This window comes from Pseudonaja textilis, chromosome 7 (assembly GCF_049901715.1).
Source record: "Pseudonaja textilis isolate UNSWEBS1 chromosome 7, rPseTex1.2, whole genome shotgun sequence".
In the NCBI taxonomy this organism is placed as follows: Eukaryota; Metazoa; Chordata; class Lepidosauria; order Squamata; family Elapidae; genus Pseudonaja; species Pseudonaja textilis.
This window is the reverse complement of record NC_141996.1, coordinates 49,878,858-49,892,008: the sequence shown is the minus strand read 5'-3', so window position 1 is coordinate 49,892,008 and position 13,151 is coordinate 49,878,858. Positions and strand designations below refer to the sequence as shown.

The 13,151-nt window shown below is 34.5% G+C and overlaps 1 protein-coding gene across 1 annotated transcript in view; it reads right to left on the bottom strand.

The window, feature by feature from the left end:
- Positions 1-4,882: 4,882 nt before the first annotated feature.
- HUNK (hormonally up-regulated Neu-associated kinase) overlaps positions 4,883-13,151 on the bottom strand; it is a 61,496-nt gene continuing 53,227 nt past the window's right edge. Inside the window, exons 8-10 of the mRNA XM_026700604.2 lie at positions 10,599-10,679; positions 6,978-7,155; positions 4,883-6,600 (exon numbers count right to left, since the gene is read on the bottom strand). Of these exons, the coding sequence (XP_026556389.1) occupies positions 5,936-6,600; positions 6,978-7,155; positions 10,599-10,679 (924 nt within the window). The 3' untranslated portion in view covers positions 4,883-5,935. The remainder of the gene's footprint in view (positions 6,601-6,977; positions 7,156-10,598; positions 10,680-13,151) is intronic.

Genomic DNA, 13,151 nt, shown 5'->3' with positions numbered 1-13,151 from the left:
TTATATTTCAAGCTTATTATCTTATGCTGTTTATCACCTACCCTTTTTACATTCAAGTTTCAATCTTCCATATGCCATATTGATATTGACTATCACCCAAAATTGCTTTCGGTAATAAATACTTTTGCATAATATTTTCAGGATGCAGAAAAGTTGTAAAAATAGTTTTACTGTTAGCTGTACCTCTGCTATATGCAACATTCCTTGCCCAAAGTAAGGACAATACTGCTGACTGGTTTTGTCACCTGTTCATCAATATGCTGCAAGTTGCAAACAATTATCACAGCTATACTAAAACAGGATCTCTGGACACTAACTTGCAAATCACCCCACTGTAGTACATATCTAATCAAAATGGAGGAACTAGATATTTACCAATATGTAAGATGTTAAATAGTCCTGTTGCTAGGTAATGGATTTTTTCATTACAGCAATGAATATGAATGCTGATTCTGTGTATTAATATAGCAGTTTGTGTCATGCTGAGTGACAGAAACAATAGCATTATCTCTCCCCCACCCATTTTTATTTTTCATTGATTCATGAAAAGCTAATTTAATTTCTGTAGTTTTGTTCAGCAGGGGTCCAGCAATATGGAATGCTGTTAATGGTCGTGTAATAAGGACTTTAACTCATTTTGAAAATTCTCTAATACTGTATTAAGGTAGGGGTTTTACTAGTCTTTTGACTAAAATCAGGGTTGCAATGGCCAATATAACCCTTAGTTTGTTGTTGAGGGTGGGACTGTTGAGGTCAAGAAAATTCAGACTATTGGAAGCAGAATTTACCCATATTGGTATTTTTCAACCCTTCAAATCAAAAATCATACTTTTTATTATAATGCATATATACCACATATATAATACAATGAAATTAAAGTACACACACAATGTGTGTGTGTGCATAAAAACCAGTGTGTGCGCATAAATACACTGTAGCAACCTGTCTCTACTAAATGCTTAAGCTGTTGGGTTCAGAAGGCATTGCTTAGATAGATAGAAGGCAGGCAACTGATCTGAAAAGGAAAAAGAATGTTTTCTTTCCCAACTAAATCTAGTCTTACAAGAAGGTGGCTTTGTGATGCAGTGAGTGGGTTAGCTTACATTTTGCAGGAGGTGGGAAAAGAAAAGGTTAGTGACAGGTTATTTCAGAGTTGGAAGAATATATTAAGTCTTTCTATTAGTGCATTGTTTAATATAATACCAGTGATAAAAAAATATCAATGGCTAATAGAAGTAATTGTGATTATTAAGAATAGTTTTGATTGCCACATTTAAAAAAATGATGTTACACTAAGAAAGAATACAGAGACAAGCAATAGTCATAAAGAGACCACAGCGATTTTTGAAGAGTTGAGATTACAATATTTTGGCTTTGAAGTTTAGAAAAGCCACAATACAGCTATAGGAAATTATGTAAAACACATATCTATTTTTCTTTCAAAATGTTAATGTGGAAGATTCAGAATAAATAAGACAAAGCCTTGTGATGTCACCACATAATTTAAGTGGGGTATTTGTTACTAGAAGACATTCCTGGAAAGGATTTGCACAACCCTGAAAAGGGGATTAAAAATCTTCACAAGGAGTAAGGCTGACAACAGTCATTAGTCAAAAATTCCCCACCACCATCTCTGAGTATCATTAAGAGATGCAAAGACATCTATTTTCTTTGTACTTTCCTTGTCAGCCTATCTTTGTGGAAAACTAAATGCTGGACCAGAGCCCTTTGTTCTGGTCTAATACAGATCTGTTCTTGTTCTTTTAACAGTTGCTGTTTCCCCCTGACTAGGGTTGGCTTCCTAAAACCTGGTTGTCCTCAAAAGGTATTTTCCCAAATTACAAAGTTCTAGAGCCTTTATGAGCCTAAACCACAGACAAACTAATTAATGCAGTCTGGAGTCCATGTTTTTCTTCTAAACCAGGGGTCTCCAACCTTGGCAACTTTAAGGCTTGTGGACTACAACTCCCAGAATTGTAGTTGTAGTCCACAAGCCTTAAAGTTGCCAAGGTTGGAGACCCCTGTTCTAAACCATGAAAATATCAGCAAGTTTTTAAAGCAACCTCACTTTAATGCCTTTGAGATTACAAATCCCATACATCCTACCCATAAAGCCTTTCAGAGGAACCATGTTGGAAAAAATTGTATTAACCAAGAACAACCAATTAGTTCACAATACAAAAACATCTTGAATGTCAGGGCTGGGCACCAGCTTATTCTCTGTGTTGATATTTATAACATTTCCCTTTTTGCCAGATTGAGCATTTTTTAAAAATTTAGCTCCATTTCCTATTTGCCCAGTTAATATGTACATCCTCCCATATTAGTGGCTTAATCACACTATGGCTGCTACACATAGTAAGCTGATTGTTTAAAGTGACTAACTTTGTGATAGAGAATCCATTTCAACAAGCTCAATTTATTGAAAGTTTAATAGCGTGAATGAAACTGAACTGCATGAGTCAGAACTGGAACTTTAAAAACAGATGACTTTCCATGAGAAGCTGACTCAAAGTGATCATATTGCCAATTGCCAAAAGATCACGAATGGGCTTGAGTGCCGCTATAAACAAGATGAATAAATCTCTTCCTATTAGATCTGAAAGTACAACTATAGTTAGTTATGAAATAGTAGACAATAAGAGTTAATGAAAAGATTATATACAACTTTTTTGCTATTTCAATCCCCAGAATTCTGATATATAATTTTTAGATTTTGTCATGCAGTTCTGCTATATCATCTTTCTTCATGAAAAACAGGTTAAGGTTTTAGAATTCTCCACCCCAACTCCATGCACTTATCCACAAGGAACTGATTGTCTAGCAGCTTCCTTACCGTAGAAAGTAGTTGAATTGGAAGAATGATTTTTGAAATTAGTAACAAATGCATGAAAAAGCCTTCTATTCTTCATTGTGTGAGATCAGTTATCAGTGAATTAAAAATATGGAGGTAGAGCTCTGTGATTTTTCTCAAAGTGAGGAATATGAGCATACACTGTGAAGTTTGAATGTCCCTCCAAAAAAGCAAAATGCACTCTACAACTTTGCTTCAAGCAGGATTGTAGCTAGGGTCCATACGTTTTCCCCTTTAGCTTCATGTTATATATATGAATAATTTTATAACTATTGTAGAATAGTTGAATATGTCATATATTTAATTGACTTAGACAAATTACCTAAATATGTTCCCTATTTAATAACTGTCCTGATACATTAGTGCCATTTTTCAAGAATTACATTTCACAATTCTGTTATGAATATTAATGCATATCTGTGTTCTATTGGCAAGCATTCTTAGGAAGCAACTGGTAAGCAAAATTATGTAGAGATTTGTACATGACATAGTCATGCAACGATAGTTCAATAATAAAGACCAGCAACACTTGATTCATTCTGATATTAATGTACTTATAATGCATCTTTAAAAAAATCATCATAATCCATTGCAGGAGGGTGTTTCTTGGTTTACATTCTTGCTCTGTTGAACTGCAATCTGCTTTACAAATGGGAAACATAGCCTGCTTTGTTCATGGAAAAGGCCTGTGTGTGTGGGGGAAAAGTATAGTCCTCACTTAACCACAACTGGGACCAGAATTTCCATTACTAAGCAACGCGGTCATAAAGCAGACATCACATGACATCTTAGTGACAACAATCCTAGGAGCCCTATTACTGTTCTTGAACAAAAATTATGGATCATCAAGAGAGGACCTCATACGACTGCTACTTGCAACTTCCTACTGGCTTCTGTGGTACCATCTAAGTCTGTGTGAGCTGGAAGGGCTGTGTGTGGCACTATCTAAATGCCTGTGGGATAGAGGGCTGCTGCTGTGTGTGTGCATGCGTATTGGAGAGAGGGTGTCGAGGCAAGGGTCCTTGGGAGAAAAAGCAGAGTGACTTGCAAACTTCCCTGCCAGCTTCCTCATTAACTTTGCTTGTGGGAAAGTGGCAGGGCTGTAACCATCTTATCCAATGAAGTTGCCCAGACAAGGGCAACTAGGTGACAAAAGCAAATTATATTGGTATTTCTGATTTGATTACTAGCCCTACTGAACTTTCCTATACATGATGGGGGGAGTATGGTTTGGGACACAGGGAAGCATTTTTTTCCTGAAATATTTACAACTCTGACCAAAACCAGTTCACTGAAGCACAACTTGCTTTCATTCTGTGATTTCTTAAGAACCTGAAGAGCAGACTTGATTGCAATTTTAATAATTTCAGATTTTAGGAGGAGGTGGCAAGAGTATTAGATATGTTCGCTGCTTTGAGTTATTTATTAATAATAAAGGTGGACTATAAATAAATAAAATTGTAGACTGCATGGGTGGGCGCAAAAGGTGGAATGTTAAGTGTATTCATTGGGGAAAAATATTCTAATGCTCAGAAAAGTTGCCAATCAGGGACAAGACTAACCTTAAATTTTTCTCAACTACTACTTTGTTCTTTATAGGGAATTTTCTCTATACAGATGAACATCTAACCATCGAAGTTATCCTTTGTGGCCATTAGTACATTTCCAAAGTATAGGCATCATCATTCATTGGCTGTTTAAGAAAGCTGACCCCAGCGACTGGGCTTGCAGTACACTGCTATCTTACATATTAATTATGGAGATCTTCCTGTACAAGGGAATAACTTTTTGTTCCTGGATGAAAGTAATACCACTTTTGGAATAGAAAATGAGCCATTTGGGAACAGCTTCTCTGACTTAAAGGAATGGCTCTAGATACTCGTCCAGTCTTGAAGCTAAATGAGCTGTTGGCCTTTAACATATCAGAAAGATCAAGTATCAAAATAAGAACTTAGTTCTGAGTTGTCTTCTAAGATATTAACATCCCCATATTGTGCATGCTAGAAAAGAGGGAAAACACACATTATTCGTGATAATCTGCTGTTGTGCCAGGCTAATTTTATTATGATCAACAATTCAGCCAAATATTTGCACAAAAGAAGCTTATTTCTTGTGTTGACATTTTTAACTGTGAAATAAAAAGAACTGTAAAATACAGAAGATATTTACTTTTCAAAAATGTTAATCCTTCTGGTTTATGATACTGTTGATTTTTTTTAATACTCAGCTAAATGTCTGCTCATTACTTTTGTAAATGGCTAAATGATATGTTCATGGTTCACAACCTCTTAATACAGTGCAAAGCCTTCCAGCAACACTTTCAAGTATATTTAACACTGTTTTACTAAAACGGAGATTATATAGCTTTTCTATGGACAGTTTCACGGAAATAGTACAACTATACAAAAAAGATAAGCCTTTTCAAAAGTATAGTCTCATGATGAAAATAAAATCTGAAAACAGATTTCTTTATTTTAAGATGACTGTATCTCTGTTTTGTAGCATCACTTTGTAAGACAGCCTTTCCTTTAGAAAAAATACATATTTTTAGTGATTTAATGCTTAAGATACAGTAAAATTGCTCCCCCCACCCAATGTTTCATTCTGTCTAGCTTTTTGCTTTTATTCCAGGTTCTTTCTGTTATATTTCTTTTTTCTCCTGGATGTACCTAAGAAGACAAATTTGTCTGATAAGTTAGGGAAAAAGATACATTTTCTTCTTCCTCTGCATGATGTGAATAACACTGGGGTCACAAATTCAGAATCATAGCTTCTGAAATAAAATTCTAACCAATTAATATTTCACCATTTAGCCAAGTTGTTAACCTGGAGTGTTCTTGTTTACATATATTTACAGGTAATATAAGAATACAGCCAAATGCTACCTACGTGAGATTATGTAGGTTTTAAAAAACACTTTACATCACTCGACATACTTATCTTTTTGTCAACTGCATGAGCAAATGCCACGATAGATGGGCTTTTGATTATCTTATTAGATACAATGACAAACTGTACAGAAAAAAAAAAAAAGTGAATCCCCAAAACCAGCACTAAATCATTTGAGGTTTTTAAAATGGTTCAGCACTGGCCACTGATAGGTTCTGTGATACTGAATGAAATTTGTGTGGGGCTCATTTGTTGCAACTGAGGCATTCTTGCTTCCAGAGACTTTTCTGTGGGAGATCCCACTGACTGATTCCTTTTCCTCATCATCTGTCCAATGCCCATCATGGGGAATCGGCCTCTACTTTTCACACAATTAGGGCTCCCCAAAGGATTGGAGACATTCAGCTGTGTTGGAGAGACAGCTTCCTCTTTGAAAGAGTTGCTTTTCTCATCATAGGTAAATGAAAGTTGAGTGGGGTGCCCTGGACTTTTAGTTGGACTGGGAGAAGTACCCCCAGGCTGGAAGAGGGGAGACAATGTTCTTTCACTGGAACTTCTTCGACCAAAATTTACTGGTGAGCTAAGCATTTGATACTGATGAGATGGAGAGACTTGGTCTATCTGATCCTCTCGATCACCGGTTTCAAAAGAATGCACAATGTTCAGAATCAAAGGAGAATCCAAATTCTGGCTGCCGGGACTTGAGGGCTCTTGTTGAGGTGAATCTTGTCGTTTCCCGAGTCTTGGCGTTCTTGGAATTGGTTGTTGAATTTCAAGGTATTCCAGAGAGTAGGAGGTGACACAGCCCACCTTGCCTGTTGCTGCTTCATGGAAAGGATTCAAATTACTAGGAGAATCTATGATATAATGCAGAAAGTGTCAAATGAAAAACAACTGGGGGAGATTAGGCTTTTTTTTTAACCCCCTCCCCATACAAGACACAAGCTGTAATTAAGTGGGAACCTGCTTAAACAAGGGTGAGAAAAAAAGCTTTATGGAAGGACTTTGAGCCCAATTCCTAAATATGAAGATATACTACCATAACAAAAATGTAATTTACAAGGTGCCACTACTCCTTTGTGCATACTTCTGGATCCCATTGGCAAGTGTGTAATTATTTTGGGACTGAGGACACACCTGAACTTTGAACAAAGTACAAGTAGTTACTCTTCAAATAGTAAAGCCCTATTAGTCTGGAAATACTACAACCAACAAAGGTAACACTTTCACATACCTTTTTCAGGCAGTCCTCCATGACTTGCTCTTCGATCACTTAACAGAGACTTTTTGTTTTGCATCTGTGTTGTAAGGCAGGAGGAAGGCTCTTTGTATGTTGCTAGACTTTTCTCAGATTTCTTCAGGAATGGATGAGAAAGCTCATCCTTTGCTTCTTGTTCCTTGTTTTTTTTGTCCTTCAAATTTAAAGCACACATACAATTGGTTTGCTAGAGGCATTTCAGAAGGTTTAAAAACTTCTTCAAAGTTTTATCCAGGGTTTGAAAAGTCACAGATCAATGGAGATAAATATATCATGTCTGCAATTTTCTTGATTACATCAAAATGATTTTAGGAACCTTTCAAAACCTCAATTAGAAAGAAAAATTTTCATGTGCAGGCATTGACTATATTTTAAAACATTGTAAAGTTATCTAAACATTTCTAAGTAGCCCACAACAAACGAGAATGGCAAAATTTACAAAAACAATAATAAAACAGTGAAATTGTAACTAATTAGAACAGTAAGTAAATATACAGTACTTATTGAAGATCCTCTTAACGTTTTCTTTTAGATATATTTTTTAAAGACTCTTTTGTCCATTATTTTGGGCATTTAACTTTTACTATACTAATGGTACCATTTAATGCACAGTCTTTCATAGTCATATGAAAATTATAGAAATTGAATTGTTTTTTAAAATAAATATATATATGCATTGTGTATTTTTAGAATTTTTTATCTGTTTTATGGCATATGCATTTTGGGAAAGTTTTTCTTGGTTTTGCTCATGAACTGTCCTTGGTAAATGAAAATTATAAACAAAAACAATTTTTATGAACTTTTTTCAGATTTCGCCCTTTTTTCAAGTTTCCAGGAAAATATGTTTACCACATTTCTAAGTGATCTTGGCCAGTTTCCTGCTCACGCAGAAATTTACTAAACCAGATTAGAGAGGTGGGTTTTGCAACCTGTTGGGAAAACTCCAGTGGAGGAAGTCCACTCAAATCTGAGGAAAGATCTAAGTAGATTGTTCTCCTAATTAATAGCTTTAATCATCAGGAAATTCTGCCTATACTTGTTGTGGCTCCGGGCTTGGATTCAGCTCCTGTGACTGATATGAGTTCAAGTGAGGAGGACATGGCAGAAAAATATGAGCCGGCATGGCTCAGTGATTGGACTGGTAACCAGGATGAGGAGATGGATGTGACAAAGGAAGACAGACCTGATGTATTAGAATTGTCAGGACCTTTGACCTCCTCTGGTTCCTTATCTGATCAACAGCCGGGAATGGCTGACAGGGAAGTTTTGAGAGAGTCTTCTAGTGGAGATGAGAACTTGGAAAATTTGTGGTTAAATGTAAGGAACAGAAGACGGTTGAGAAGGCAAAATCAGCTGGAGCGAAGGAGGAGAGCGAGTCAGTAAATTAGCACGTTGCCTCAATGAGTATAAAAGGACACAGCTGGGCTGGTACAATTTGCCAGGAACAAAGTGATTTATTGAGTGAGGACGTTACAGCAAGAAGCTCTGAGACTGGAGATTTATTGCCAGGACTGGTTTGCCGGACAGAGTAAAGATTTATGCTGTGGATTGAGATTTCTGCCAGCCGTTATCTTGTAAGACTTCTTTCCGTTTGATTTAATTGTGCAACGGCTGCTTTCTGTTTTGTTCGTTTGAATTTTGAAGGGGAGTCATAACATATACTTATTTAGCCTTTTCATATCAATAATTTGGCCCCTATCCTACCTTTAGTTTCAACATAAAGGCATCACCTCTTGCATGTGACACTCTTTTAATTACGGTATTTGTAGATTGTTATTATGTCTTCTCTTGGGTTTTTTAAAAAACATCTAAATTGCACATGCACATATGGGACATCTTTCTCAACAAGCAAAATATTTTGAATGGGAAATGGCTGTCCAAATGAGTTGGTGTCTGTTAAAAGCAGACAATACTGTTCTGAATTGGTTGAACTAGTGCAGCTGCTACTACAATGGAATGACATGATGGCATTATTAAGGAGTTGCTACTTTCTAGATAATTTTGTAAAACTGCCCTGCAGAGAACAGGTTTCAAAAATAATATTGCAAGTAGCAAGCAGATCATCAACAGTATCATTAACAGTATTTTATAATGCACCTTTCAATAGCTTTGCTTAGAGTGGGCTGTAAAGCACTATGAAGCGATATTTCTATTCCATACTTATAGTCTTTATCTAATTCATCCTCATGATCACTTTGTGAATGGGGTCAATTCTTTCACATATGGGAAAAGAAAGATAATGGCTCACCCAGGAAGTCCTTAGTTCTCCAGTGAGAACCACTAAAAAGGGGTTTCCTCTGCATTTTCTGCAGTTTTTGATTTTATGGCAAGGTACTGCAGAACCCTACATGGTGTCTGCCTCCATCTCCATGGTAATACACAGATGCACTTTCAAGCATCTCTTATGTTCAGAATAGCTGTTCACAAATCACAACAGGATGTCTATAAATGCAAGTTAAAAGGACGTTTTGTGTGTAATGTTTGAAGAATACTGAAATGTGTTTCTTTTCAGAATAAATGAAAGAACCTTAGGACCCTAAAAGCCACTTGTTAGTATGCACTAATAACAAAATTGGCACTGAAGCAGGATATGACATACAATGAACACTTTTTCAGGAACAAGAATTCAATCCTTTTATGGAAAAAACACTTATTTTGTTATGTTGTTCTATTAATTGTGATTTTTTTTCAATAGATAGGCTGTGTTGTTATTTTTTGTTTTATGGCAAGGACAATTATGTGCAGAAAATGGTAAAGCAACAATGTCTAATTGCCTGGGTATTGATTTTGGCAAGTTCACAATACTATTAGGTCAGTATTAGTATTAGATTAAATTTAGATAGTATTAGATTTCAGCAATCTGAAATCTATTCTCTCTGCAAGTGCTGGGAGCTGCATTGTAATGGTAATAGCCAGATTAAGGTAGGAGAGCGAGCTAGGAAAAGAGGGGCAGACTTTACTAAATTCTCCTCAGGAAGAATGAACTGCACTTCTGGATTGTTGCCAGAGAGGATCTATGCTAGTTCCTAATCTATACAGAAGCTTAGACTAACTTTTAAGTAGTATATCATAATTTTAAATATATATTTTATCAATGAAAGCATGTTTTCTATTTGCATCAATATAATTTAAAAAAACATACAAACATTAAAAATGCTGGCTACTTACTCATTATTTCCCATTGTTTCTTCTATCAGTTGTCATTTTATTGCCCTCTCAACATTGTGTGTCACTGAGTTGCTTTTGGACTATTTTGAAATAAATGTCCTCCTTCCTATTAGTTCTCCCCTTTTAAAACATTTTATGCCCTGCAAATCTTGATAATACCCAATATTATCAAGAAAGAAAGTGTCTAGAGATATAGGGGATATAGATGATTCATAGTACATAATATGATATTTTTGGAAGCAAAACATTTTATAAATCTGATGAATTTATCTTCCAAGGCTATCAATTCAAAATAATTCTTACAAAATCACTAAATGTTTGGGAATGGATTTATTTTTTTATTCTTTATCAAAATTCTTTTGGTTTATAGTAATAACCACTGGAAGTCCAAATACTGTCTGGCTCCAAATACTAAAATAAAAGATTTACCTCATAGACATCCTTATTTGATTTGTATTTTTCCAACCGACACAATTGGTTAGAGCACATATTATTAGAAGCTTCAGTTTTCTAGAAAGATGGAAAAAGAAGACAAAGATGAACTGTAAATTAGAACATAACTTTAGGAAAAATATACTTAAGCATTTAATATGTATTACTTTCATTCTACGCATCACTTTGTTAAATTAGCCCAACAAATACTGGCTTTTTTCAAAATTAGAAAGTGCTACAAATCAATCACCAAATATATTACTAAATATATTACTTACTAAATTTTAGTAATATATAACTATAGTTTACCCAGATTGCAATGTGTAAGTTTGTGATAGGCTATGCAATTTTCTATAGTCTTTATCAAAACAGGTTCACTAAACAGCTGGAGTTCATGATGTATGTTGAAGATAAGATGTTCTTCAGTTTATGTCAGTTTTTGATAGATAAAATTTATTTCAAGAATTGGTGGCCATAGTTTGGTATGAAGTTTATGCAGAACAAAAAGGATATTTTTAAGGATTTTCTTCAGGAAGAAAAAAAATCCTGTCAAAAATAAAGCTAACAAATCAAAACAGAATTCAGAGGCCAAGAAGTTGGCAGTATTTCTCCAAGTAAATGACTTGATGAATTTTTTAGTCATTTTTGGCAGACTAAAAAGGTGTCCCCCATTATTTAAAAAAAATCCCTACAAAATCTGAATGACTTGTATTTTGTTTTTAAAAAGAACTTGGCTCATGTACTTAATAAAATGTAATATATATTATTATATTGGAAAAAATCTTATCCACTTAAGAGCACATAATCAATCATATACTAGTAAGATATCAACTATAACACAGAGATGAATCATTTAAGAATAAAATATTGATACTGTTATTGATTTATTGCAATGGAAATGTATTCAAATGTAAGATATACAATGCATTGATTTTTATTTTGTAGGACAATAACCCTGAAAGATAACTTCTTAACAAATCAAATCATGAGTTCTAAACAGGAATAAAAGCAAATGACAGTGGGAATTTGTACACACAGCAGGATTTATTTATCTATTTGTTTTTATCAATGATAATAGTAGTAATAAACCCCAGGATTAAAATAGCACATTGATTGGAGAAATAAACATGAAAAGAGAAGCAGAAAAGAATTGGAATATCCTAAAAGAAATCAAGCCAGAAAGCATTTGGGACAGATGTGATAGTGGTATGCTGCAAAATGCTGCAAGGAACATTCCAATTACTGCAGTTGAGTTTTCAACACAGTAAATCAAGTATTTGTCATACTATGGAATTTCCCCAATTATCATACAGAAAAGGAATGTAAAGAACGGAACAGATACTGTACCTGTACTGGTGGTACTGGAGGGCAAATAAAAAAGATTTATTGCATGTGGTCAGAGGTGAGAGTTCTTTTGTTTAAATGGATTAGACTAAGGATTGCAAGGGTAAGCATCAGCCATGAACTGATCTATGATTCTTATTTTACTTTCTTTTTTTGGTTCTATTTTTATTTTATTAATAAAAAAATAAAATGCAAAACTCCAAAAATTAAAAAACAAACGAAGACGCAAAACAAACAAGACATTTTAAAAATACATTAAAGAATACATATACATATATTATCCCTCCTAGTTGAATACTGTCTAGTATATTACTGTAACATTAGTTTCCCACCCCTTTGTGAAATTGGCTCAACAAATTTTTCAACTACTAAATCTATTTCCAAATTATTAACAGAAATTATGGACATTAAGTCAAGGACTAACTGTAAAAACCCATTCAATACATATCTATGTAGGTATAAAAAGCATTAAACTCAGACTTGACTCCAAACAAACAACACCCCAGGACTGAACTTTTTTAAAAAAAGTTTATTCTGATTTATTCAGACTGTTTGAAAAATATTAATATTCTTTTCTGATACAGAATAGTTATTCACATCTTCTAAAGCCAACTAAGCCATTTCTAGACAAATCAATAATTATATTAAAATAAAAAGAATTTCAAAAGAAACACATTTAGGATTGTGCAAAATTTGTTTTTAGAAAATGTACTGACATTATAGACAGTGATGCTGTTCACCTAATATTTTTTGTATTACATAATTAAATTATTTTTGGTTCCACAAAAAGCATCATATAATGAGAAAAAAATATCTGTTTCTCAGGATCTAACAAGTTATTGATTAATTCATTGTGCTGCTTATACCTATTTATTTCCTGACTGGGTTAAATGGTTTGAAAATGTACATGTGATAAACAGGTAGAATAAAAGTGGCTCTATTTCAATTAAAGTCTATCAGTTAACCCTGGTAGACTACAGCTTCACTGTTCCCTGTAACTTGACAAAAAACAAACTAGCCCTTGCTAAGGTAAATTTCTTTGTTATAATAAATAAAAATGAAATATTGACAGAGTAGGACAGACTGGTGGAAAAAGGCTTTTATGTACAGAGAAAGCTTTCACCAGAGGTTTTGAAAGTAGTAGCTATGCTTCCCCCTCTCCCAGATATTCTATTCCATTCCCTAATTTTCCTTCCAAGAGATGCT